This window comes from Pan paniscus, chromosome 15 (assembly GCF_029289425.2).
Source record: "Pan paniscus chromosome 15, NHGRI_mPanPan1-v2.0_pri, whole genome shotgun sequence".
Taxonomy (NCBI): domain Eukaryota; kingdom Metazoa; phylum Chordata; class Mammalia; order Primates; family Hominidae; genus Pan; species Pan paniscus.
This window is the reverse complement of record NC_073264.2, coordinates 76,073,617-76,098,188: the sequence shown is the minus strand read 5'-3', so window position 1 is coordinate 76,098,188 and position 24,572 is coordinate 76,073,617. Positions and strand designations below refer to the sequence as shown.

The following is a 24,572-nucleotide window of genomic DNA, read 5'->3' as shown; positions in this document are numbered from 1 at the left end:
CCAATTCGTGCTCATGGAAGAAAAGTTCCTTTGCCAGCAGCCTTGAAGTGAATCTTACAGGAGCAATGAAAGTATTGCATTCATTAGCGTCTGCCCCAGAGAAGGTTCAGAGAAAACCTTCACTTGTTTTCAAGGGGATCCTTGTAGATTTACGTAATTGGAATCCTGAAGAACAGGCCCTGCTGTCTAAAAAATGGCTTTTATTCTTCTAAATACATATAAACGGATGTTTTATAGATGGGAAGACATGACCTTAGAAAGGAGAGAGTTTTCAGAGGATTTGCCAGGCTGTCAGGGGCTCTGCCTCCAGGCCCAGTGTGGCAGTGTGGCCTCAGGGCCTCCGCCTCCCTGCTTAAGGGCTGCACGGAGGCCAACTGTCCTGGGAGTTGTAAAAATCTTTTAAGGCCAGACCAATTTGAGGGATTTAAAAAAGTGTCTCAGTGCCTCTTATGATTTCAGAAGGTTTTGCTATGTGTAATCCCAACTACTGTTTTCTTGAGAGTAGCAGAGGATTAGAAAAAGTCCTCCATAAATTATGTAACCGGCCTTCCTGACTAGCCTGACTCAAGCAATGTAAGAGATAATTATTCTGTTTTCATAATTTATAAGTGTGGGGGCATGCCTCAGCATAAAAACAACCTATTAGGGGAAAATATCTAATAGATTACCTTTATCGCCTGTTAGGGTTTTATGTTGTTTTTAACTCAGATGCCATAAGAACAAAGATACATGTAATTTATAATAGTAATCATTAATACCTATACTGTGCTTTAAGGTTTACAAAATAATTTTTCTCATACTTTCTCTTATTTTAATTTCTTGACAGTCCATGAGGTAAGGTGGTAGCTTTATCACCATTTTACAAAGTGGGAAACGAAGGTTCCTCTTAGGAACCTGGTTGTCACCTTTGTATAATAAAACTTCGAAGCTCGGAACTGTTAACTGGTTTGCTGAAGGCTTAGCTGTAAGAGCCAGAATTCAGACCCAGGTCTGAGTGACTTCAAACTGCACAGTCCTTCCCATTATTACCCATATGCTATCCCTTATATTTTTAATTTATTAGGAATTCATTCATTTATAAACTTGGTGATTCACCTTTATTAGATTCTGGTCGCTGAAGGCTTTAGTAACTTCAGAGTAAAACTTGAGAGATGAGATGTAAAATGCAGCCATTCTTGAGAGTTCCTTTTTCTGTAACATTCATCAACACTTTATTGAGAAGTGAAGGTTCCTATGGCTGTCTCTACCTTCAAGAGGCTTAGCTTTAGTCACTGAGAAAGACAAGGAAACTAATGATAGAATATAGTAGTTTCCTCTGGCGTTAGGTGTCACAGAGTCACAGCTAGTTACAGCTAGCCCTTTATTATTGAAAGAAGAGGAGCTAGCAGTCCCACTATCAGAATTAAGACTAGAGATGGTAATAGGAGCTAGTATCAGAAAAGCTTAAGGCAAAGCATAAAGTGTAGGCTAGAATGAAGCTGGAGAATGGGGAGGGGGCTTGGGTAACATCCAGAACCTGGCTGGGGACCTGGAACTACATGAGATGTAAGAATGGAGAGGTTCTAGCAGTCAGAGGTCAGGTACAAATGAACAGCTGGGATCTGCGCATGGCAGACAGTGAAAAAACCCAGGCAAGCAAAATGGTCAGAGCAGAAGGGGGCCCAAGGCCACGTTCTTGAGATGTGGAGGGGGCTGAGGAAGCCATGCCAAGTAAGGACAGATGCAGCTCAGCAGTTCCTAGCGAGCCCTGACAAGCCAGCTCAGCTGAAGCTTCGGGTGGGAGCCAGTCATGGCATAGTGGAGTGAAGGAAGAGCAGTTTCAGGCACCCAAAACCTGACCCCCACGACTTGTTTTCCACCTGAAGAGCCACCCATTCCATCCAAACCCTTTGCAAAAGTCTGCTAACAGAGAGAACCGGCCAGTATGCTGGCCAGTCGCGATCATGCCTGTCTTTACCCTCTAAGCTGAAGCTGCTCATCAACGGTGAGATGGCAGAAAGGTGGGTCTAGAAGAGGGGAAAAGAAGGGAGTCTGTGAAAACAAAATGCTGAAGAATCTGCACCAAATAAACCCTTCCTTCCTTCCTTTTTCCTTCCATCCCTCTCTTCATTCAGCAAAACTTCAGTGAGTTCCCTTCTAAATGTATTGTATCAGAACTTGTGGGCGATATAAAGAAAAAAAAGAGGTTATCACATGGCTTAGGATGTTTCCAACCCTTGGATCATTTTCACCCCAGGCCCATTAGTTACAGAGCACTCAGTCTTACCCAGAAGCATCGGATATAGTCCAGGCAACCGGATCCAAGTGTGTGGGAATCGCAGTGTGCTGCATGTGGGAATCTATCAGGCCAGGATGATTCGAGCCGCAGCCTGCAGAAGTGGGATTTGGCCAGCCTTGCCTGACTCTGGCCTTCCAACTTGCTCTTATCTACTTCTGAAGTAAGGAATGCCCCATGATGGGCCGAGCAGTCCAAAAAAAGTGGCTTGGAGTTAGCTACCGCAATTAGCAGTTTCTCATTATTCAACACTGCATTACCTCTTTTTCATATTAGTTAACTGCAGAATTTTATTTTTATGTATTTATTATCCTTCCAAACCCAGTGTTGTAGGAAGAATATTACATATAAATGATAACTTAGGAATCTTGTCAAGTTTTTGTTTCTTCAGCACTAAGTAGCTTATTTTCTAGGCAGGTCTTAATTCTAAATGTAACATGCTTGAAAAAAACACTATTGAAAGGATCCGTCTCTTCAGCATAGTATTTAATATACATATCAGGCAATCACCATCTCAAGCATGATTAGACTCAAGTGCTGCCCTCCATCGTGTGAGGGATGCTGGGGGACTGGAAGCTTAGACTTTAGCTCTTTAAGTTGGTAAAAAAGCAATTGCAGTTTTTACCATTAATAATAATAATTGCCTAGCCATTGTGCAGTACCTTGCAAGAGCTCTTTGGCAAATGAAAGAATAATTCAAAGCAAAGTAGGCCAGATATAAAACACTTCCAAATCACATTTCAAAACTGTTCTTTCATGTCAACTAGGTGCATGTCTGCTAAGGGAGTTTTTGCAAGGACAGGTGGATAGTATGAGGCCTTTACAATAATCACGTCACCATCTGGTACTATCTGTATGGCAGAGCAGTTCTGATGTAGTTGTAGTATTACAGATCATTACAGAGTATGCCAGTCATTCCATGATGGAACTGTGACTGGCAGCCTTCATTAGCCCAAAGACTGATGCAACAGATTGCTTTGAGAAATAGTTTTGAAGCACATCCATGAAACATATGATCCTATGGGTTCCAGCATTGATTTCTTTGAGGTATCATTTTACACTTCAGTTTTTCCTGGTAGAGTATTTTTCAGAGATGTCTCTTCTGAGGCTAAATTAGGAATTTCTGTTCCTTATTCAAGTTCCAAGAATTGTGCCTCTCCTGCCCTCTGCCCAAACTGGAAGATAGAAACCGTGGGAAAAAAGTATCTTTACAAACTGCACTGTTATCTAACTTGGTTTATTTAGCATATTCAGGAAGACTTTCACATCCATGGAATCCTAGTTCTATTAATTCTCTCCAAGCTACAACAGTTGTTTTTTTGTTTGTTTTTTTCCGAGTTTCTCGGTTCCGCCAGCAAGGCAGGGGTGGGAGGTGGGCACCCCTGATACCAAGGCTGACAGGTAGTGAGTTGATGTGGAACTTCTGTTTCCTCCTGTTCAGTTCAGGTTCTCTCTTTCTGATACTTACCCCTCCTCAAATAGGGAAACGGAGAGAGGGGAAATAGGAAGATGAGCCTTAATAGGGTTTACTTAATTGGGGTCATAAAGATTCTAAAAAGTATGCATTCCTGCAGTTCTGTTCTAGGCACTGTAAGAGCTGACCAGAAAGAGAGCTTCTACCCTTATAACCTTCATCCATCTCAGTCATGCCTGGGAAGGATGTTGGTGCTAATTTTAGACACAGAGACTAAGATGGACAAAGGACAAGTATCATAAAGCATTTTTGGAGCCAGGAACAGATTTAAGTTCCTTGCCTCACTGTTGCTCTTACTCCAAACCACACAATTGTACCCAAGTGAATTGCTGTTAGAATTGGTGCCTTTGGAGGAGACAATTGCTCGTAATTGGTAGCTACAAGCCACTTCACTGAGAAAGCGTGGGGTCTTAGATGCTTTAAGAAATAATAGAAAGACTGAGCCTGAGTGAGTCAGGCTCTTCTGAGTCATACAGCTTTTAGGTCAGTGTAAAATGCCGACTTTCTGAGGTCTTACTTTTTTCCCCTCTCTGGAAGACCTAAGGCAAAGATCGCTCGCAAAGAGATATCAAAGAATAGAGACCTTTCCCTCAGAACCTACCTCTGCCCAGTGTTAACCAAAATGTGGTTTCAAATCACCTGTTCAAAGCCCACAGGGTGTTTGTTAAACATGCAGATTCTTAGTGCTCCCTCCACCCACACAGACACTGCACAAGAGGCCCTGCTTTGGACCACTAGTTCCTAAACATGGCAGAAAATCTGGATCACCTGGGAGACTTTTTAGGTTAAAAACCGGAAACAATATGTAAGCATAAACATGTCAACAAAATTAGAGGATGTCCCTCTGCTTGCCGTGCTTGGTTTTATACTTCTACACTGTTTCCCTATGCGTGTACATATAATTTTGTTTTGTTTTTGTGAGACAGAGTCTCACCCACTGTTGCCCAGGCTAAAGTGCAGTGGCCCAGTGGCACTGCTCACTGCAACCTCCACTTCCCGAGTTCAGCCTCCCAAGTAGCTGGGACTACAGGTACCCGCAACCACATCTGGCTAATTTTTGTATTTTTAGTGGAGACTAAAAATTTTATTATAGTATTTTAGTTTCGCCATTTTGACCAGGCTGGTCTCAAACTCCTGACCTCAAGTGATCTGCCCTCCTCGGCCTCCCAAAGTGCTGGGATTATAGGCATGAGCCATTGCGCCCAGCCAGTGTTGTTTTATGGAAATAAGTCCGTATTATGCATATTGCTCTGCAGCTTGTTGTGTTTTTTTCCCCAGCTTGTTTTTAACTAACAGAGTATCAAATGGACTTCCTTGCAAATCTGTCCCATTCTTTTAACACCAGGATCACAACTCAAATGCCTACAGGGGTTAGGCAGATAACATAAATGAGTTAAATGGATCCAGTAGGAACTGCAGAAAACTGGAGATGTTCCATCCAATGGTATCAGATGTTACCCAACCACAAACTAACTACTGCCATTTGGAAATGTTGGCCCAGAGTTGCCAAATTTGAGTTTTCAAGAAAAGCAAGAAATCTGAATTTTTGAAATGTGCAATCTCCAGATTTTTAAATATTGGTAACAAATTCACATTAAATGCAGTGAACCAGCCCAAATGCCTTCAATCCAGACACTGCCCCTCCAGCCATCCTTTTGAAACTTCTATTGCCATGTATAATGTTCCACGGTGTAACTGTCAATACTTACTCAACCTTTCTCCTATTGCTGGACACTTAGGCTATGACATTACAACTACTACACTGAACACTCTGTATAAATCTTTTTGCTTGTACAAAGAATTCTAGAAATACAGCTTCCAAATTGCCCTCTAAAAGGCTGTACCAATTTATAGTCCTATAAACACTACATGAGACTATCCTTTTCTGGGAAGCTTTAAACAGATTCCCAGGTAGTAACCCTGAGATCAGATGCAGTAGGACTGAGATGAAACCCAAGACTGTGTGAGTGAGTGATAGGAATCACTCTCAGGTGATTCTGATGATCAGCGAGGTTTTGGAACTACTGTTTTAGACTATGAACAAACTGTTTGGGGCCAGGAGCAGTGAATTGTAAGGGAAACTATACTTTCATTTGTACTTGTTTTTTTATTTTTTTACAGACAGAGTCCTGCTCTATCATCCAGGCAGGAGTGCAGTGGTACAATGATAGCTCACTGAAGCCTTGAACTCCTGGGCTCAAGTGATCCTCCCACCTCAGCCTCCAGCATAGCGAGGCCACAGGCATGTGCCACCATGTCTGGCTAATTTTTAAAAATATTTTAATGTAGAGACAGGATCTTGCTATGTTGCCAGGCTAATCTCAAACTCTAGGCCTCAAACAAGCCTGCTATGTTGCCAGGCTAATCTCAAACTCTAGGCCTCAAACAAGCCTCAAACAAGCCTCCCACCTCAGCCTCCCAAAGTCCAGGATTACAAGTGGGAGCCACTGCATCTGGCCAGTACTACCATGTTGTACACTTTTCCCGTTAACTACAGCCCTCTACGCAAACACAAAAAAGGCTCTGCTGCTGCTGTTTCAAGCAGTTCTGTCAGAGTAGGACAATAAATAAACCAACTATGGAACCTTCAAGTGGCTTTTATTGGTAGAGCCTAGAAAAAGTGTCATAGCCATTTCTGAGCAAAAATCTGTATCCCAGTAAGGTATTCAGTGTTATGTTTAACACACTACTGAACCAGAAAGTTTAAGTTCCTGACACAGACGCAACCAGGTCACTAAGAGGCTCCAAAATCAACAAGTTAAGCCCTGCTGCTCTGTTAAGATCTGAAAGGCAAAACACAGTCCGGGATGTGTGCCCTTGTTACGGGGTGACTAAAAAGGCAGGCAACAGTATCAAGGATTTTTTTTTTAGGTGGACTCCTGTGCACTCCCACATTGCAAGGATGTGCTTCAGCAGCAACACTCAAGTCTCCTCTTCATCCTGTATCTGCCTAAGCAATCTGCTTAGGACACGTGTGGTCAGTCATAAAACATGATCATCAGGATGGTAGAGTTCACTCATCAGGCGGTAGATGTAGGAAGGTGCATTCCCACCAATGTTGGAGATAAAGAGGGTAATGAGCTCTGGGGGGACGTAGTCAAACACAGGGCAATGCACGCTGACCTTCTCCAGAATGTCCCCTGAAAGGCAAGCACACATGCTAAAGGTAAAACTGAGGCTCCCTCTCTCATAATTAAGTAGCATATAGATTCCAGGCTTGAGAATGCAGGCATATTAGCTCCCCAAGGACGGGAAGCTATGGAAAAATGCAAACCAGAAGAGATGACTTCAGATCATGACAATCCCTGCTTACAACTCTCCCATGCCTCTGCACAGCCCTCAGAATAAAATTCAAACTCAGGATTGAAGTTTAAGATCTGGGCCCTCCCTGACACACCACATGAATTACAATTTGGACCACTCTCCCCCTTGCTCATTACTGTCTAGCCATGTATGGCCATCCTTTTCTAACTGGCTAAGCCCCTGCACCAGCTCATAGAAAACTATGATCTTCATATGGTGGACTCTGTTCATTCAGGACTCAGCTGAAATGTCATCTCATTAAGACCCTTCCTCAATCTCAGGCCCCTAGCCACTTTCTACCACATCAGCCTTGCTTGTCCTCAGGCATCCCATGACCTGATACTTTCTCATCTGTCTTCCACAATAGAATGTGTGGGAACAGGGCCTTATCTTTTTCATTCATTGTTTTATCTTCAGTGCCTAGAAGAGTGCTGGATACATTGTAGGTGCTCAATAACTATTTCTTGAAGATTGAATGTTTATTTAAATAAAGGGATGAAGTCAATCAACTTCCAAGAGGAACTAGGACCCCAACAACTACTATGCGTTGCTCTCAGATGGTGTGTAAGGCCACCCTTGCTGATGAGGCTGCAGGCGTAATGAGCTGAGCTGCTGCCTTCAGAAGAAGCCAGAGAAAAGAACCCCAAGACATGAGACTATCCAGGCTACAGGTGAGTTTTCTAAGGAGGAACATTTCACAACCTGCTTCCTTTGGAAGTCAATTCACCAAAATGACTCCTTATAGCAGGAAAACAGGTACATTTTCCCAACTGGTTGTTGTCTATATCTCAAACAGCATGCAAAGCCAAACCCAGACAATGCTAAATGATCCAACCCACAATAGCCCCAACAAATCTAAAATATATTTGTCTCAGAACAAATTAACATGGACTTGATCAGGTCCTCAAGCACTTTGAGCTTGCAAAGAAAACAGTCCCCACAAGAAGTATGATAAAAAACACAACTTGACAGCATTCAGTTCTACTGACCAACAAAACAACAAAAAGACCAAAACACATGCACACACAAACCCTGAATACACACAACACATGCACGCATGCACACACAGCTTCTGTACCTTCTGTGAATGGCAGGACTTCTTCAGGAGCCACAAACTTATGAAATGAGTCTTCTTCATTGGGGAACTAAAAAGGAAAAAATTTATAAAAACTAGAGACCCAGCAATTCCACTCCTAGGTATGTACCCTAGAGATGAAAACATATGTCCACACAGAAAACTTACACACAGATGCTTATAGCAGCATTATTCACAAAAGCCAAAAGCTGGAACCAACCCAAATGCCCATAAACAGATGAATGGATTAATAAATTGTGGTATGTTCATATAATGGAATATTATTCAGCCTCGAAAGGAAATTCTGACATTACAACATGGATGAACTTTGAAAACATCATGCTAAGTGAAAAAAGTCAGGCACAACATGTCACATATTATATGATTCCTTTTATACAAAATGGGCAAATCCATAGAGACAGGAGCAGATTGGAGGAGATGGGGAGAAGGAGAAATAGGGAGAGATTACTTAATGGGTACAGGGTGTTTTTCTACAGTGGAGAAAAAGTTTTGAAACTAGAGAGTGGTGGTTGTACAATGCTGTGAATGTACTAGATATCACTACATTGTATACTTTAAAATGGTTAATTGTATGTTATGTGAACTTCACCTCAATTTAAAAAATAGAGACCTATAAATAGGTTGATGTTTTCAAAGCAAATAGCTTCTATCACTGATGAAATGGCTCTTCACTTAGTCCCTGCTTGTATTCAGGTTACAAAGGACAGGCCCTGCAACAATAACAAAACTGATTCTATGATCCTACTTTCAACCTGCTTGGCATTTTCAGAAATGGTCAGGCAACAGGGAGTGGTGGCAATCGTAAGCAAAAGACCTTTCCCAACTACATATTGTCCTTACAATCTTGACTTCCTAAAGTTGACAGCTGAGAACTCTCAACTGTTTTACTGAATCAAGACTTCTGTGGTTCTTTCCAGCCTCCACTGGGTGTAATCCATTGAGTAAATGCAGATAAATGGAGGCCCTGGAGTGAGGTGGTTGAAGTCCCAGAGTTCAAGCCTACCCTTTGGCTTCCTTCTTTTCTGCTGGCTTTAGCTAGCTAGAGACAGACACACTTACCTGTGGAGAAAGTTTGAACATAGGTGCACAGACGATGAGTGGGGTGGAATGGTGTTTTGCTGCCAGTGCCAGAGTGTGAGTTCCTGTCACAGCTCTCAGGGCCCCATTGGCCAGGATGGTCTTCGTGCCAATGATCACCTTTGGGACAAGACAAAAAATGTGAGCCATCCTGGGGGTGGAGCCCTAAAAGGGGCACTGGCCACAAAAAGCTAAATGCTCAGACCTCAGAATTGGTATCGTGAGGGGTCACAGACTGGTAGAGGTGAAGGGATCCCTGGCTCAATACAAGTTCTAGCTTAAAAGTAGGTTTCCAAGGAAAGAATGAATGTAAAATGGGACAAGAAACTGCAAAACCTACTGCTCTCAGTCCCATATTTTCTGGAAACTGAGATGCCATACCTTCTGAGAAGCCAGGAATCTTTTTCATTCACTATCCACAACTGCCAAGCTCTTTGAGCATAAGGCAGGAGCCCTGTAGCCAATCCCTAGAAACTGACACTCTTGCCTTAGTTCTATTTAATACTTCATTCTTTTCAATGCTTCAACCAAATTTAGAGGCTACTCCAAGAGAGGAACAATGATGCAGAAAAAAGGGAAAAGAAATTCAGTTAACAGATTAAAAAGGCCTAAGTATGTACTTTGAAAGGTGCTAGAAACTTTATTCTCTCACCGTGGATATTACAGGAGGAGATAAAAATCAATATTTTAGAAACATAATCTTCATGAATTCAACATAACTCCAGATATACCCACCTTGTTGACTCTTGACATAACGGCAAAAATGGCAGCATCAGTCATGACAGTTGTCTCAATACCTGCTTTGGACAAATTCACAGCCATTTCATGACCCTGCAATGGGAGGGAAAGGCTGATTCTAAGAGAAAGAGTGAGAAATAGTGAAAAGTGCTCTCAAATGTAACTGGATCTGGGGAATTGTGTGATATGGGCATATCCAGCACATAATTTCCAATAGATAACTCATTTTTCGGACAACTGATTTTTCAGACTCTCATAGCTCTGGTAAGCTGTAGGGAAGCCCAGGGGAAGCTAATAAATGTCTAATGCTCCACAGCAGCACCAGAGCAGCCATAAAACTGGAAATACAACATGCATGTATAATATAATCACGATTGCTGACAAGATAGCTCCTGGCTCATTATTTTAAAACATCCTGCATCCTTACATATTTCCTTTTTGAGACCTATTATTTACTTAGGATCAAGTGAGGTCAGACCAAGCATCAGTCATCCCCAAGGTAATTTACCCTGCTTTGATTCCTAAAAGAATCAAGTTATCTTTCCTTGAACCCAGCAGCTCGCCATCTTTTTTTTTTTTTTTTTTTGAGACAGAGTCCTGCTCTGTCGTCCAGGCTGGAGTGCAGTGGCGCTATCTTAGCTCATTGCAACCTCTGCCTTCCAGGTTCAAGCAATTCTCCTGCCTCACCCTCCAGAGTAGCTGGGATTACAGGCATGTGCCACCACGCCCAGCTAATTTTTGTATTTTTGGTGGAGACGGGGTTTCGTCATGTTGGCCAGGCTGCTCTCGAACTCCTGACCTCAGGTAATCCACCCGCCCAGCCTCCCAAAGTGCTGGGATTACAGGCATGAGCCATCGCTCCCGGCCCCAACTTTCTTAAACCACTATTTATGAATGTTCACAGGACGAACACCTTGAAAATTCACTTAATGTTTTACTTTATCTTCTCAGTGTCTCAAAGTCTTGCTTATCAATTCAAGGTTGGAATGGCCCTACCCATCTCTTGTTTATTTCTTCTTCATTTTTCATTTTTCTTAGTAGCAACTCCAGCAGTCTCCTTACCTGGCAGAAAGGAGCACACTCTGCTACAATGACATGGAATTTCCTCTTTCGGGCAGCCTCTTTGAGGAAGGCCTCTACTGTTCGGGAGAAGCCAATGGTCATGATCACCTCATTGGAGTGAATGTGCTCCAGAGCCTGGGCTGCAATGTTCTCCGTTGTCCCTTCTGTAAGAACGGTTTTGCAAAAAAAAAAAAAAAATATATATATATATATATATATATATATGAAATTGCTATATCACAAACACACATTATGCGTGTACGGAAAAAGATGTCTGCCCTTCACATGCACTGCCCACCTAGCAGACCCTGGTACCACAGGGTTAATGTGCTTAAAGTGAAATGTCACAATTTCTTTTTTTTTAATAGAGACAGGGTCCCACTATGTTGCCCAGGCTGGTTTTGAACTCCTGGTCTCAAGCAATCCACTCACCTTGGCCTCCCAAAGTTGTGGGATTACAGGTGTGAGCCACCATGCCCAGCTATGTCACAATTTCTTAAAAGCCCCACTCCTCTGGGATTTTCTGCCTGCCCTCTTCCAGAAGTACCCCTACCTATGAACCACCTCTGTCACTACAGAGCTCCTTACAACTGATTTTGAAGACAGTAGACTCAGCCAAGGAATGGCAATCTGGGAAATCCTAAAGTGCTGAGAATAGGGTAAACAGAGCTTCGGCCTAAAAGAAGTCTTCCTCCAAAAGGTGGCCACAACACTTCTACATGAGAGAGACTGGCCAGAGAAGAAAAAATGGAGGAGGAATTTGGAAGCAGCTTCTTCATCCTCTGATTACAATGAATATCTGCAAGTCACTTGGACCGCAATGACAAGGGGGATAGAAATGGTATACGTGTACGTGTGTATAAAAATTCAGATAGTGAAGGAGGTCTATCGACCTTGGTTCTCTAGGGAGTTCATTTTGTTTCTTTACAATGAAAATAAAACTCTGTCCTAATAGAGTCTGTTCCACTCCACAGATCTGCAGTCTATCAAGGGTTGGGTAAGGAAAAGTAGAGAGGATTACTTTGGTCCTGTCACCTGTTGCAACATTTCCTACTCAGGAAGGAGGACAAACCTCTGAGAACCAGAAGACAGCTAATCTCCCATCTCTGCTAATGAACAACCTTCAGGGGCTTCTGTTCCCTTATTTGCCTGTGACCAGTCCCATTTTCCCAGCGATCAGGCCTCTTACCCAGCTCCACTAGCAGCTCATTAATCGCCTCAATGATGTTGGACTGGAGTTGGGCATAATGGAAGCTGAAATCCTCGTTTAGGCCTCCGGATGTCAACAGTTTGTGCAGGGACTCCTGCTGATCACTCTCGTCGCTGCGTCCATGGAGTCTATAGAGGCAACAAGACCCAAAGAGAGAGGTGGGGAGGAGGAGTGGTCAGGCAGGTAACAAGGGCTGTTCAGCTCCAATAAAGTCTCCGAGCAGGTAGAGGGGCCCGTGCAAAAAGTGTCACTGGATCCAACCAGGAGCCCAGGACGTGAGCCTGACCTGCCATACTCCTCCCGGATAATCTTGAGCACTCTCCGCACCATGTTGCCCACGGTGGTCTCGGAGGGCTGAGCGGCCGTCATCCTCCTGCCCTCTCTGCGGATCAGCTCCATCAGCTCCCCTACAGTCCAAAAGAGAGAGGATAAGAGGAGCCAACGCGAAGTGAGGCCTGGGAAATTTTCAGCCCTGGGATCGGGAACAGACAGGGGCCAGGTTCGCCGGCGGAGGCAGGCCGGCCTCACCCGCGTTGCTCCAGTGGTGGTCCGTGATGATCTGGCGCAGCAGCCCCAGGGTCTCCCGAGCCATTTCCTCGGAGCTGCGCGGCCCACCACCCCGCTTCAGGGTCTCCACGAAGCTCTCGATCCTCTCTGACAACTCCGAGCCCTTCGCTGCGGATCCCGGCATCTTTAAGGTAGCTGCCTTCAGCCTTCACCGGCGGAATCCACACCTGCCAGACCACACAGTTTGCACTTCCGGGGCGGGCGAGGTCGGCTTCCGCTGTGAGGGGAGGGGGGGAAACTTCAAGTTTGAGTGGAAGCCGGCCACGCCCTTCGTTGCCGATCTCCCGCCCCCTTCCTCTGCCTGAGCCAATCAGAGACGTGGGGCTCGGGTTGTTCAGTTATAACCGGGCGTCCGCGCGCCCCCGCGCCTCGGGGGCTGGAGGATCGGAAGCGGCCTTTCTTGGCTCAGCCGACGGTGAACGGAAGTAACCCGTCAGGCCTGTAGAGGGTGGCTGGTCCCGTTGCTATGGGAGCAGCAAGTCTCTACGCGACCCTCACCGCGACTTAAGGCTACACTGAAGAAGTTGCGGCACTCCCTCCTGTCTTCCCAGCTCGGTGACTGCCCGAGCTGTCACTCCCGAGTGTCAGCTGACACTGACGCTCTGAATGCGTGTCCAGGGTCGGCTGCCCCTTGGGCAGACGTCTCACTTTTGTCCTGTTACATTGCTTGGTACCGTTTGCGCCTGTGTCTAGGAGGTTCGTGTCTCTGAAAACAAGGACGATATCTTTTGTTGCTTTTGTATTCTCAAGGCCTAACACGTCTAACAGAAGACGGCGAAATTAAGAGATGAGGAAGATTAAGGAGATTCAAAGTGGGAGCCAATACAGAAGCAAAGATGACATCCTCTGATTTGGACAGAATTGTCCTCCTACAGAGAGGCCAGAGAGTATAACATAATACCAAGAGTTACCATTTACTTAAAGCTTACTGGTTGTTGGGCACTGTGTGTGAATTGTCTCAGTTAATAAGGTCTGAAATAGGTCCTCTTATCCCCATTTTACAGATTGGGAAACAGACCCACAGAATTTAAGCAGTTAATAAAGGATTGGGTTCATACTTAAATCCAGGTCTACCTGAACCCAAAGTATGTGTGTAATAGAAATCTCTATTTCCTTAAGATAAATTCTTCAAAGTGGAATCCATAGGCGAGCACATTTTAGACTTTTGTTACAATTAACAAATTGCCCTCCAAAAAGATTATGTCAATACCAAAGTTAGCCAAAGGTAGTACAAAGAAAAGAAAATTACAGATTAATATCTCTCATGAACATAGAAGCAAAAATTGCAACAAATTATTAGCACATCAAATCCTGCAATACATAAAAAAAGAATAATATGTAATTACAAAGTGAAACATAAACCTGGAATGCAAAGCTGATTAAACACTTAAAAATCAATGTAATATGCCATATTAACAATCTGAGAAGTAAAACCACATGATCATGTCAATTGATGCAGGAAGAAACATTTGACAAAATTCAATATTCATGATACAAACTCTCAGAAAACTAGAACAAAAGGGAACTTCCTGAACTCGATAAAGGGTATCTACAAAATCCTACACCTAAAAATCATACTTCACAGTAAAAGATTGCTTTCTCCCTAAGATCAGGACAAGGCAAGGATGTCTACTTTCACCACTCCTATTTAAATTATACGTGAAGTCCTAGCCCTTGCAATAAGGCAAGAAAAAGAAAAAGCATACAGAATGGAAAGAAACTGTCCCTGTTCACAGAAGACATGATAGTCTACACAGAAAATCCCAGAGTCAACAGCAACAAAAACAAAACCTCCTAGAACATAAGTTTAGCAAGGATACAAAAACTATATTTCTATGTATTAGCAATGAGCATCAGAAATTGAAGTTGAAAATACAGTTGCTCTAAAAAGCCATAAAATATTTGTCAATTTTGCTGTGTTTTAGTTTTTATTTATTGATTTGTTTGTTTATTTTGAGACAGGGTCTCACACTGTTGCCCAGGCTGGAGTGCAGTGGCGTGCTCACTGCTCACTGCAGCCTCAACCTCCCCTGGCTCAAATAATCCTCCCACCTCAGCCTTTTGAGTAGCTGGGACTACAGGCACACACCACCATGCCTGGCTAATTGTGTGTTAATTTTTAAATGTCTTTAAAATTGTATCAATTTACATGCTGCCTAGCATTTACCATATTATAGCCAATTTTGGATATTGTCATTTTTTCATATATCAAGTCATTTAAAAAATAAGGTATATAGGCCAGGCATAGTGGCTCATGCCTGTAATCCCAGCACTTGGGGAGGCCAAGGTGGGAAGATCACCTGAAAGTCAGGAGTTTGGGACCAGTCTGGCCAACGTGGGTAAACCCTGTCTCTACTGAAAATACAAAAATTAGCGGGAGGTGGGGGCATATGTCTGTAGTCCCAGCTACTAGGGAGGCTGAGGCAGGAGAATAGCTTGAACCTGGGAGGTGGAGGTTGCAGTGAGCTGAGATTGTGTCACTGCACTCCAGCCTGGGTGACAGAGCAAGACTGTGTCTCAAAAACAAACAACAACAGCAACAAAAAAAACAAGGTATATAGTATTTTATATATACTGAAGAATTTATATGTGTGTGTATGCAAGTTATAAAGCATGACGACAAACAGGTTGAGGAATGTGAACCAATCCCTCACTTTGAAACTAAAATATTCGAATTAATAGAGATAGAAAGCAAAGCTGTGTTGGCCAGGCACAGTAGCTCACACCCGAATCCCAGCACTTTGGGAGGACAAGGTGGGAGGATGGCTTGAGCCCAAGAGTTGAAACCAGCCCTGACAACATATCAAAACCCCCAGCTGTACAAAAAATTTAAAAATTAGCTAGGTGTGGTAATGCATGTCTGTAGTCCCAACTACTTGGGAGGCTGAGGGGGGAGGATCTCTTGAGCCTGGGAGGTCGAGGCTGCAGTGAGCTATGTATGATCCTGCAGTGAGCTATGATCCTGCCACTGCACCCCAGCTTGGGCAGCAGGGCAAGACCCTGTCTCAAAAAAGATAAAGGAAAGAAAGAAAGTGGAACTGTGATTGCCAGGGTCTGAGGGGAGGGAGAGAGTTGCTGTTTAATGGCTTCAGAGTTTTAGTTTTGCAAGTTGAGAAGAGTTCTAGAGATAGATGGTGGATAATGGTTGTGCATTTATTTATTTATTTATTTATTTATTTTTTTTTTTTTTTTTTTTTTTTTTTGAGACAGGGTCTCGCTCTGTCACCCAGGCTGGAGTGCAGTGGCGCGATCTCAGCTCACTGCAAGCTCCGCCTCCCAGGTTCACGCCATTCTCCTGCCTCAGCCTCCCCAGTAGCTGGGACTACAGGTGCCTGCCACCACGCCCGGCTAATTTTTTTGTATTTTTAGTAGAGACGGGGTTTCACCATGTTAGCCAGGATGGTCTCTATCTGACCTCGTGATCCGCCTGCCTCAGCCTCCCAAAGTGCTGGGATTACAGGCGTGAGCCACTGCACCCGGCCTGGTTGTGCATTTATATTTCACAACAATGTGAATGTACTTCATGCCAGTTTAGTTTCACTAAACTGTACACTTAAAAAGGTTAAGATGGTAAAATTTATGTTCCGTGTTATTTTACAATTTAGGAAATATGTGGTATATTTCGCTTTTTTCTGCTCAATATGACATTCATAAAATTTATCCATGTTGTTACATGTACTTGTTATTCTCTTATTTGCACTGGTGAATTTGTACTGGTAAGAACTTGTAGTTCTCTTATTTGCACTAATATTTCATGTGACTGTAGCATAATTTATGTATTCATTTTTTTCAACAGATATTTGGGTTGTTTCCAATCTTTTTAGGGGGGTGGGTGAACATAAACTATAAATAGTCCTGTGTATGTCTTGGCACTTATATAAGTGGAACAGCTAGATCAGAGGCTATATGAATGTTCAACTCTACAAATAGATCTAGTGGTACAAAGTGGTTCAATTAATGTATGCTCCCTCCAGCAATATTTAAAGACTTTCAGCTGACCTACATCCTTACTGACATATGATATTATCAAATATCTTATTATTTGGGAATCAGGTAGGTATAAAAGTATATTTTACTGTGGTCTTAATTTGCATTTTCCTGATTACTGTTCATATTTTCATGTGTTTGTTGGCCATGAGTTTTTTGTGAATTGTTTGTTGTGCCTTTTACCTACTGTTTTTGGCTTAAAAATTTTTCCAAGTAGATTTGTAAGAGTTCTTTTTATATTCTAGATACTAATCTTCTTTCAATTATTTATTATATAAATAAGTGTCTTCTCCCAATTATGGCTTGTCTTCTTTACTTTGAGATGTCTTTGAACAGAATTCTTGATTTTAATGTGTTAAAATGTATCAACCTTGTCTTTTTTACGTAATGCCTTTTCTGTCTTATTTCAGAAATTCAGCCAAGCGCAGTGGATTTGCCAGGTGTTGGGATTACATACCTATAATCCCAACAATTTGGGAGGCCAAGGTAGGAGGATCACTTGAAGCGAGGAGTTCTAGACAAGTCTGGGAAAAATAGCATGATGCCATCTCTATAAGAAATTTTTTAAATTAGCCAAGTACAGTGGCAGCTACTATGTGCCTGTAGTGCCAGCTACTTGGGAGGCAGAGGTGAGAGGTTTGCTTGAGCCTAGGAGTTTGAATTTGCAGTGAGCTGTGATAGCACCACTGCAATCCAGCCTAAGCAACAGAGTGAGACTTCAACTCAAAAAAATAAAAAAATTTAAAAATCCATCCAGGTGCAGTGGCTCACGCCTGTAATCCCAATACTTTGGGAGGCCAAGGTGGGAGGATCACTTGAGCTCCAAAGCTTGAGACCAACCTGGGTAACAGAGCAAGACCTTGTCTCTACAAAAAAAAATTTTTTTTAAATTAGCCAGGAATGGTGGCTCACACCTCTGGTCCCAGCTATTTGGGAGGCTGAAGTGGGAGGATCTCTTGAGCCTGGGAAGTCAAGGCTGAAGTGAGCCGTGATCATACTACTGCACTCCAGCCTGAGTGGCAGAGTGAGTCCTTGTCTGAAAACAAACAAACAAACAAACAAAAAAAAAGAAGACATTCTTCCCTAATCCACAATTATAAATATAATCTCCTATATTTTCTTCTGATTACTAAAACATTTATCTTTACATATAATTGGAATTGGAATTACATATAATTTGGAATTGCTTTTTATGTAAGGTGAGAGGTGTGAATCCAATTTTATTTTTCCATTCTTTCTCCAGTGATTTTTAATGTCACCACTGTCATATGTCAAGTTTCTATAATATGTGAGTCTGTTTGGCGGCTATTTGGTTTCATTGCTGAATTTGCCTATTTCTGAATCAATATGATATTATCTTAACAATTGTCTTTTTTTTTTTTTTTTTTTAAGATAGGACCTCACTCTATTGCCCAGGCTGGAGTGCAGTGGCGCCATCACAGCTCACTGAAGCCTTGACCTCCCAGGCTCAGGTGATTGATCCTCCCACCTCAGCCTCCCCAGTAATTGGGATTTACAGACACAAGCCTTTTGTATTTTTTGTAGAGATTAGGTTTTGCCAGGTTGCCCAGGCTGCTCTTGAACTTCTGGGATCAAGCTATCCACCCGCCTTGGCCTCCCAAAATGCTGGGATTATAGGCATGAGCCACTGCACCCAGCAACTACTGTTTTATTGAAAAGTTTTTATCTCTGGTAAGAAATTTTTTCTTGCTTAATTCTTTTCTTTAAAAATTACTTAACTAGTTTTGAGCCTTTGCATTTTTATTTTATATTTTATTTTATTATTATTATTGTATTTATTTATTTATTTTTTGAGACAGAGTCTTGATCTGTCACCAGGCTGGAGTGCAGTGGCGTGATCTTGGCTCACTGCAGCCTCCGACTCCCTGGTTCAAGCAATTCTCCTGCCTCAGCCTCCCGAGTAGCTGGGATTACAGGCATGTGCCACCACACCCAGCTAATTTTTGTATTTTTAGTAGAGATGGGGTTTCACCATGTTGGCCAGGATGGTCTTCATCTCCTGACCTCATGATCTGCCCGCCTTGGCCTCCCAAAGTGCTGGGATTACAGGTGTGAGCCACTGCACCTGGCCTATTTTTTATTATTATTATTTTTTGAGATGGAGTCTCACTCTCTTGCCCAGGCTGGAGTGCAATGGCACAATCGCAGTGTGATCCATCCACTCCAGCCTCCCAAAGTGCTGGAATTACAGGCGTGAGCCACCATGCCTGGCCAATATTTTATTTTATTTTCTAGTGACAGGGTCTCATTCTGTTGCTCAAGCTGGAATGCAATGGTGCAATCTTGGCTCACTACAGCCTTGACCTCCTGGGCTCAAGCAATCCTCCTGCCTCAGCCTCCCATGTAGCTGGGACTCTAGATGTGTGCCACCATGCCCAGCTAATTTTTTTATTTTTTGTAGAGACAAGGTTTCACTATGTTTCTGGGCTGGTCTTGAACTCCTGGCCTCAAGTGATCCTGTCTCAGCCTCCCAAAATACTTGGATTACAGGCATGGGCTAGTGGCTCAGCCACTTCCATATATATTTTAGAAACAGCATTGCTGAAACGTATTTAAATTAAAAACTTTATTGATGTTTTGGTTGGAATTGCTTTAAATCTATTAATCAATTTGAAGAGAATTGACAACTTTAAGACAATAAGATACCAAGTCTTTCCATGAACATGGTATATATTTCCATTTGTTTAGGTTTTTACTATCTTTCAGTAAAATTTTATAATTTTCTCCATGTAGGCCTTGCACATCTCATGTTAAGACCTATTATTAGCCACTTTCTATTGTGTCCGGAATTGGTGGGTTCTTGGTCTCACTGACTTCAAGAGTGAAGCTGCGGACCCTCGCGGTGAGTGTTACAGCTCTTAAGGTGGCGCGTCTGGAGTTGTTCATTTCTCCCGGTGGGCTCGTGGTCTCGCTGGGCTCAGGAGTGAAGCTGCAGATCTTTGTGGTGAGTGTTACAGCTCATAAAAGCAGCGTGGACCCAAAGAGTGAGCAGTAGCAAGATTTATCGCAAAGAGCAAAAGAACAAAGCTTCCACAGTGTGGAAGGGGACCTGAGCGGGTTGCCAATGCTGGCTTGGGCAGCCTGCTTTTATTCTCTTATCTGGCCCCACCCACATCCTGCTGATTGGTAGAGCTGAGTGGCCTGTTTTGTCAGGGCACTGATTGGTGCGTTTACAATCCCTGAGCTAGATACAAAGGTTCTCCACATCCCCATCAGGTTAGTTAGATACAGAGTTTCGACACACATGTTCTCCAAGGCCCCACCAGAGCAGCTAGATACAGAGTGTCGATTGGTGCATTCACAAACCTTGAGCTAAACACAGGGTGCTGATTGGTGTGTTTACAAACCTTGAGCTAGATAGAGAGTGCTGATTGGTGTATTTACAATCCTTGGGCTAGACATAAAGGTTCTCCAAGGCCCCACCAGAGCTGCTAGATTCAGAGTGTCGTTTGGTGCACTCACAAACCTTGAACTAAACACAGGTTGCTGATTGGTGTGTTTACAAACCTTGAGCTAGATACAGAGTGCCGATTGGTGTATTTACAATCCCTGAGCTAGACATAAAGGTTCTCCAAGGCCCCACCAGAGCAGCTAGATACAGAGTATCGATTGGTGCACTCACAAACCTTGAGCTAAACACAGGTTGCTGATTGGTGTGTTTACAAACCTTGAGCTAGATACAGAGTGCCGATTGGTGTATTTACAATCCCTGAGCTAGACATAAAGGTTCTCCAAGGCCCCACCAGAGCAGCTAGATACAGAGTATCGATTGGTGCACTCACAAACCTTGAGCTAAACACAGGGTGCTGATTGGTGTGTTTACAAACCTTGAGCTAGATACAGAGTGCTGATTGGTGTATTTACAATCCCTGAGCTAGACATAAAGGTTCTCCAAGGCCCCACCAGAGCAACTAGATACAGAGTGTCGATTGGTGCACACACAAACCTTGAGCTAAACACAGGGTGCTGATTGGTGTGTTTACAATCCCTGAGCTAGATATAAAGACTCTCCACGTCCCCACCAGACTCAGGAGCCCAGCTGGCTTCACCTAGTGGATCCCGCACTGGGGCTGCAGGTGGAGCTGCCTGCCAGTGCTGCACCGTGCCCTCGCATTCCTCAGCCCTTGGGTGGTCGACGGGACTGGGCGCCGTGGAGCAGGGGGCGGCATTCGTAGGGGAGCCTCGGGCTGCACAGGAGCCCACGGAGGGGGTGGGAGGCTCAGGCATGGCGGGCTGCAGGTCCCGAGCCCTGCCCCACGGGAAGGCAGCTAAGGCCCGGCGAGAAATCGAGCACAGCGCCGGTGGGCCGGCACTGCTGGGGGACCCAGTACACCCTCCGCAGCCACTGGTCCGGGTGCTAAGTCCCCCATTGCCCGGGGCCAGCAGGGCTGGCTGGCTGCTCCGAGTGCGGGGCCCACCAAGCCCACGCCCACACGGAACTCCAGCTGGCCTACAAGCGCTCCCCGGTTCCTGCTCGTGCCTCTCCCTCCACACCTCCCTGCAAGCTGAGGGAGTGGGCTCCAGCCTTGGCCAGCCCAGAAAGGGGCTCCCACAGTGCACTGGGGGGGGGCTGAAGGGCTCCTCAAATGCCACCAAAGTGGGAGCCCAGGCAGGGGAGGTGCCAAGAGCAAGCGAGGGCTCTGAGGACTGCCAGCATGCTGTCACCTCTCACTATGTTTGTTGCTGTTGTAGATGATTATCATTCTTTTTCATCATTGCCAACTTGATAGTGAAAATACAACTCCTTTTAATTTTCATTCTTTGCTTATTAGTCAAGATGAACATTTTTTCATATATTTATTTGCATTTCTTCTCTTATGAATTTCTGGTCATATGGTTTGCCCCTTTTTCTAATGCAATGTGTGGCAGATATTTTGGTCATCCACCCAAATTCATTTCTTTCTTCTTCCTCGTTAACAGAACTGATTTTGCTTGATTTCTGTCTACAGATAAGGTGACTGTAACTCATGGGTAAACCCTAATTGGTCTAAACCAATCATGGTAATTCCATTTTCCTGTTTTTACAAATTGGTGTAGTGTAACCTATTTTCTAGCCAGCAGGATATGAAAGAGTTCTGTTTGGGATTACCTGGAAAGGTTTCCCTGCTCTTAAGAAGGAAGCAGAGAAGACTACTTAGTCTCTTCTATCGCTGGTCTTTTTGAATATGATGCCTGGACATACTGCAGCTGTCTTGTGACCTGAGGTCTCAAGACTTGGGAATAAAGTTAACATGCTGAGGATGGGAGAACAGAAAAACAGAAAGAAGCTGGGTGTGGTGGCTCACACATGTAATCTCAGCACTTTGGGAGGCGGAAGTGGGAGGATTGCTTGAGGCCAGGAGTTCAAGACCAGCCTGGGCAACATAGTGAGCTCTGCCTCCCCCTTACCAAAAAAGAAGAAAAGAAAAACAGAAAGGACCTAGGCTTTTGACAATATCAACACTTAATGGGTATTTTATGTATATTAACTCTTTTCATTCTTACAAAAACCTTGAGATAGGTGCTCTTAATGTAACCATTTTCAAAAGGGAAACTTGAGGCAAAAATAGGTAACTTGCTCAATGTTACACACCTAGTAAGTGGAAGAACTGGAATGTAAACACAACAGTCTGGCTTCAGAGCCTGAACTTTTAGTCTATGTACTGTGGTATCTTTTATTAAAATTTTGTATGAAATCAACAAAACCAGAAGTTGCCCTACCTTTAGACTTTTTATATAAAATGATACATTTCTCTATTGTTTATATAATTTTGAATGGAGTTCTCTATCACTTGCAGTCCAAAGCAACTTGATATTGGGTATTTATCTGTTTTTAGTTGATTTGTAACATCTATTTATATACTGCATTTAAGATACCAACCATTTGACTGCCATTTGTGCTGCGATATTAGTATTTTTAGAAATTTTGTCCCAATTCTCATATATTCCTGTGGGAGTGCAAATTAAAGCACCTTTTAGTAGCTGTTTTAGTTGGGAAAACAGCAAAAGACTTTAAAATGTTCATTTATACCCTTTGAGCCAGCATATCCATGTTTAGAAATGCATTCTAAGGAAATAATCAGAAATAGGCATACAGTTATCCACAATAATATTTTTCTTTTATTTTTATTGTTTTCTTTTCTTTTTGAGACAGAGTTTTGGTTTTGTCACCCAGGCTGGAATGCAATGGTGCAATCTCGGCTCACTGCAACCTCTGCCTGCCGGGTTCAAGTGATTCTCCTGCCTCTGCCTCCTGCCTAGCTGGTATTACCGGCCTGAGCCAGTACACCTGGCTAATTTTTGTATTTTTAGTAGAGATGGGGTTTCACCATGTTGTCCAGGCTGGTCTCAAACTCCTGACCTCAAATGATCCGCCCACCTCAGCCTCCTAAAGTGCTAGGATTACAGACATGAGCCACTGCGCCCAGCCCACAGTAATATTTTTCACTTTATTATTTTTAACGCAAAAATCAGAAATAAACCTAAATATTAAAAATTAGGAGATTGGTCTAGAACATTATAGTACAAAAAGTACTTTCAACCTGGCTGTTACCATGCTTGCGAGCTATATTACCTTGATATAAAGTAGTCTGATTAAAATTTGGAGCTAAAATGGTATTAGCTTTATTCTCTTTATTCTCTTCTTTATTCTCTTAAACTTGGAAGATGAGCTACTTTCTATTGAAAGTAATTCTTGTTTTTGAGACTTGAAAGCTGAAAGGTACCTCAGGTGCTTTATAGTTTCCATGTATCTTTGTGATTCTTCAAAACTGAAATGGAAATTATGATTGCGTATTTGTTATATAATTATTTTCAAAACAAAAGAATGTTATAGTACAGTCATACAATGGAATATCGATTTTTGGAATTTTGATATGGTAAATGCTTAACAATAAGGAGAACTGTTGATAACATATTGTCAGTTTTGTTTATTTTCTATTTTTATTTATTTATTTATTTTTTTAGATGGACTCTTGCTGTGTCACCAGGCTGGAGTGCAGTGGTGCAATCTAGGCTCTAGGCTCACTGTAACCTCTGCCTCCTGGGTTCAAGCAATTCTCCTGCCTCAGCCTCCCGAGTAGCCGGGACTACAGGTGCGCACCACCATGCCCAGCTGATTTTTGTATTTTTCGTAGAGATGAGGTTTCATCATGTTGGCCAGGATGGTCTCCATCTCTTGACCTCGTGATCCGCCTGCCTTGGCCTCCCAAAGTGCTGGGATTACAGGCGTGAGCCACCATGCCCGGCCGTATTATCAGTTTCAAAAGGCGGATTGCACACAATCACTCTTGAAAATAGTTGGGCAGTCCCTTTCAAAACTAATAATGAACTTATAATACAACCCAGCAATTGTATTTTTGGTGATTTATCCCAGAGAAATGAAGAACGTCTACATAGGAACTTGCAGGTGAATGTTCATGGCAGCTTTATTCATAATAGCCAACAACTGGAAACTACCCAATGTCTTCCAACTGGTGAATGTTTACACAAACTGTACATCCATACCATGGAATACAGCTCGGTAATAGAAAGGAATGAAATATCGATATATCCAACAACTTAGACTAACCTCAAGGAAATTATGCTGAGTGAAAAAAACCCATCTCAAAAGTATAGGCCAAGAGTGGTGGCTCACGCCTGTAATCCCAGCACTTTGGCATGTTGGGACAGGCAGATCACTTGAGTCCAGGAGTTCAAGACCAGCCTGGGCAACATGACGAAACCCCGTTTCTACTAAAAATACAAAAAAAAAATTAGCCAGGCATGGTGGCACATGCCTGTA

General features: G+C 43.2%; 1 protein-coding gene across 1 annotated transcript; it reads right to left on the bottom strand.

Moving 5' to 3' along the window:
- Nucleotides 1-6,330: 6,330 nt before the first annotated feature.
- EIF2B2 (eukaryotic translation initiation factor 2B subunit beta) lies at nucleotides 6,331-14,771 on the bottom strand. The gene is made up of 8 exons (XM_003824176.5): nucleotides 12,764-14,771; nucleotides 12,522-12,642; nucleotides 12,215-12,363; nucleotides 11,026-11,189; nucleotides 9,961-10,056; nucleotides 9,208-9,345; nucleotides 8,131-8,197; nucleotides 6,331-6,889 (listed from the first exon to the last, which is right to left on the bottom strand). Exons 1-8 carry the CDS (start codon nucleotides 12,924-12,926, stop codon nucleotides 6,732-6,734), a joined length of 1,056 nt encoding a protein of 351 aa, XP_003824224.1. The 5' UTR covers nucleotides 12,927-14,771; the 3' UTR covers nucleotides 6,331-6,731.
- Nucleotides 14,772-24,572: the final 9,801 nt, after the last annotated feature.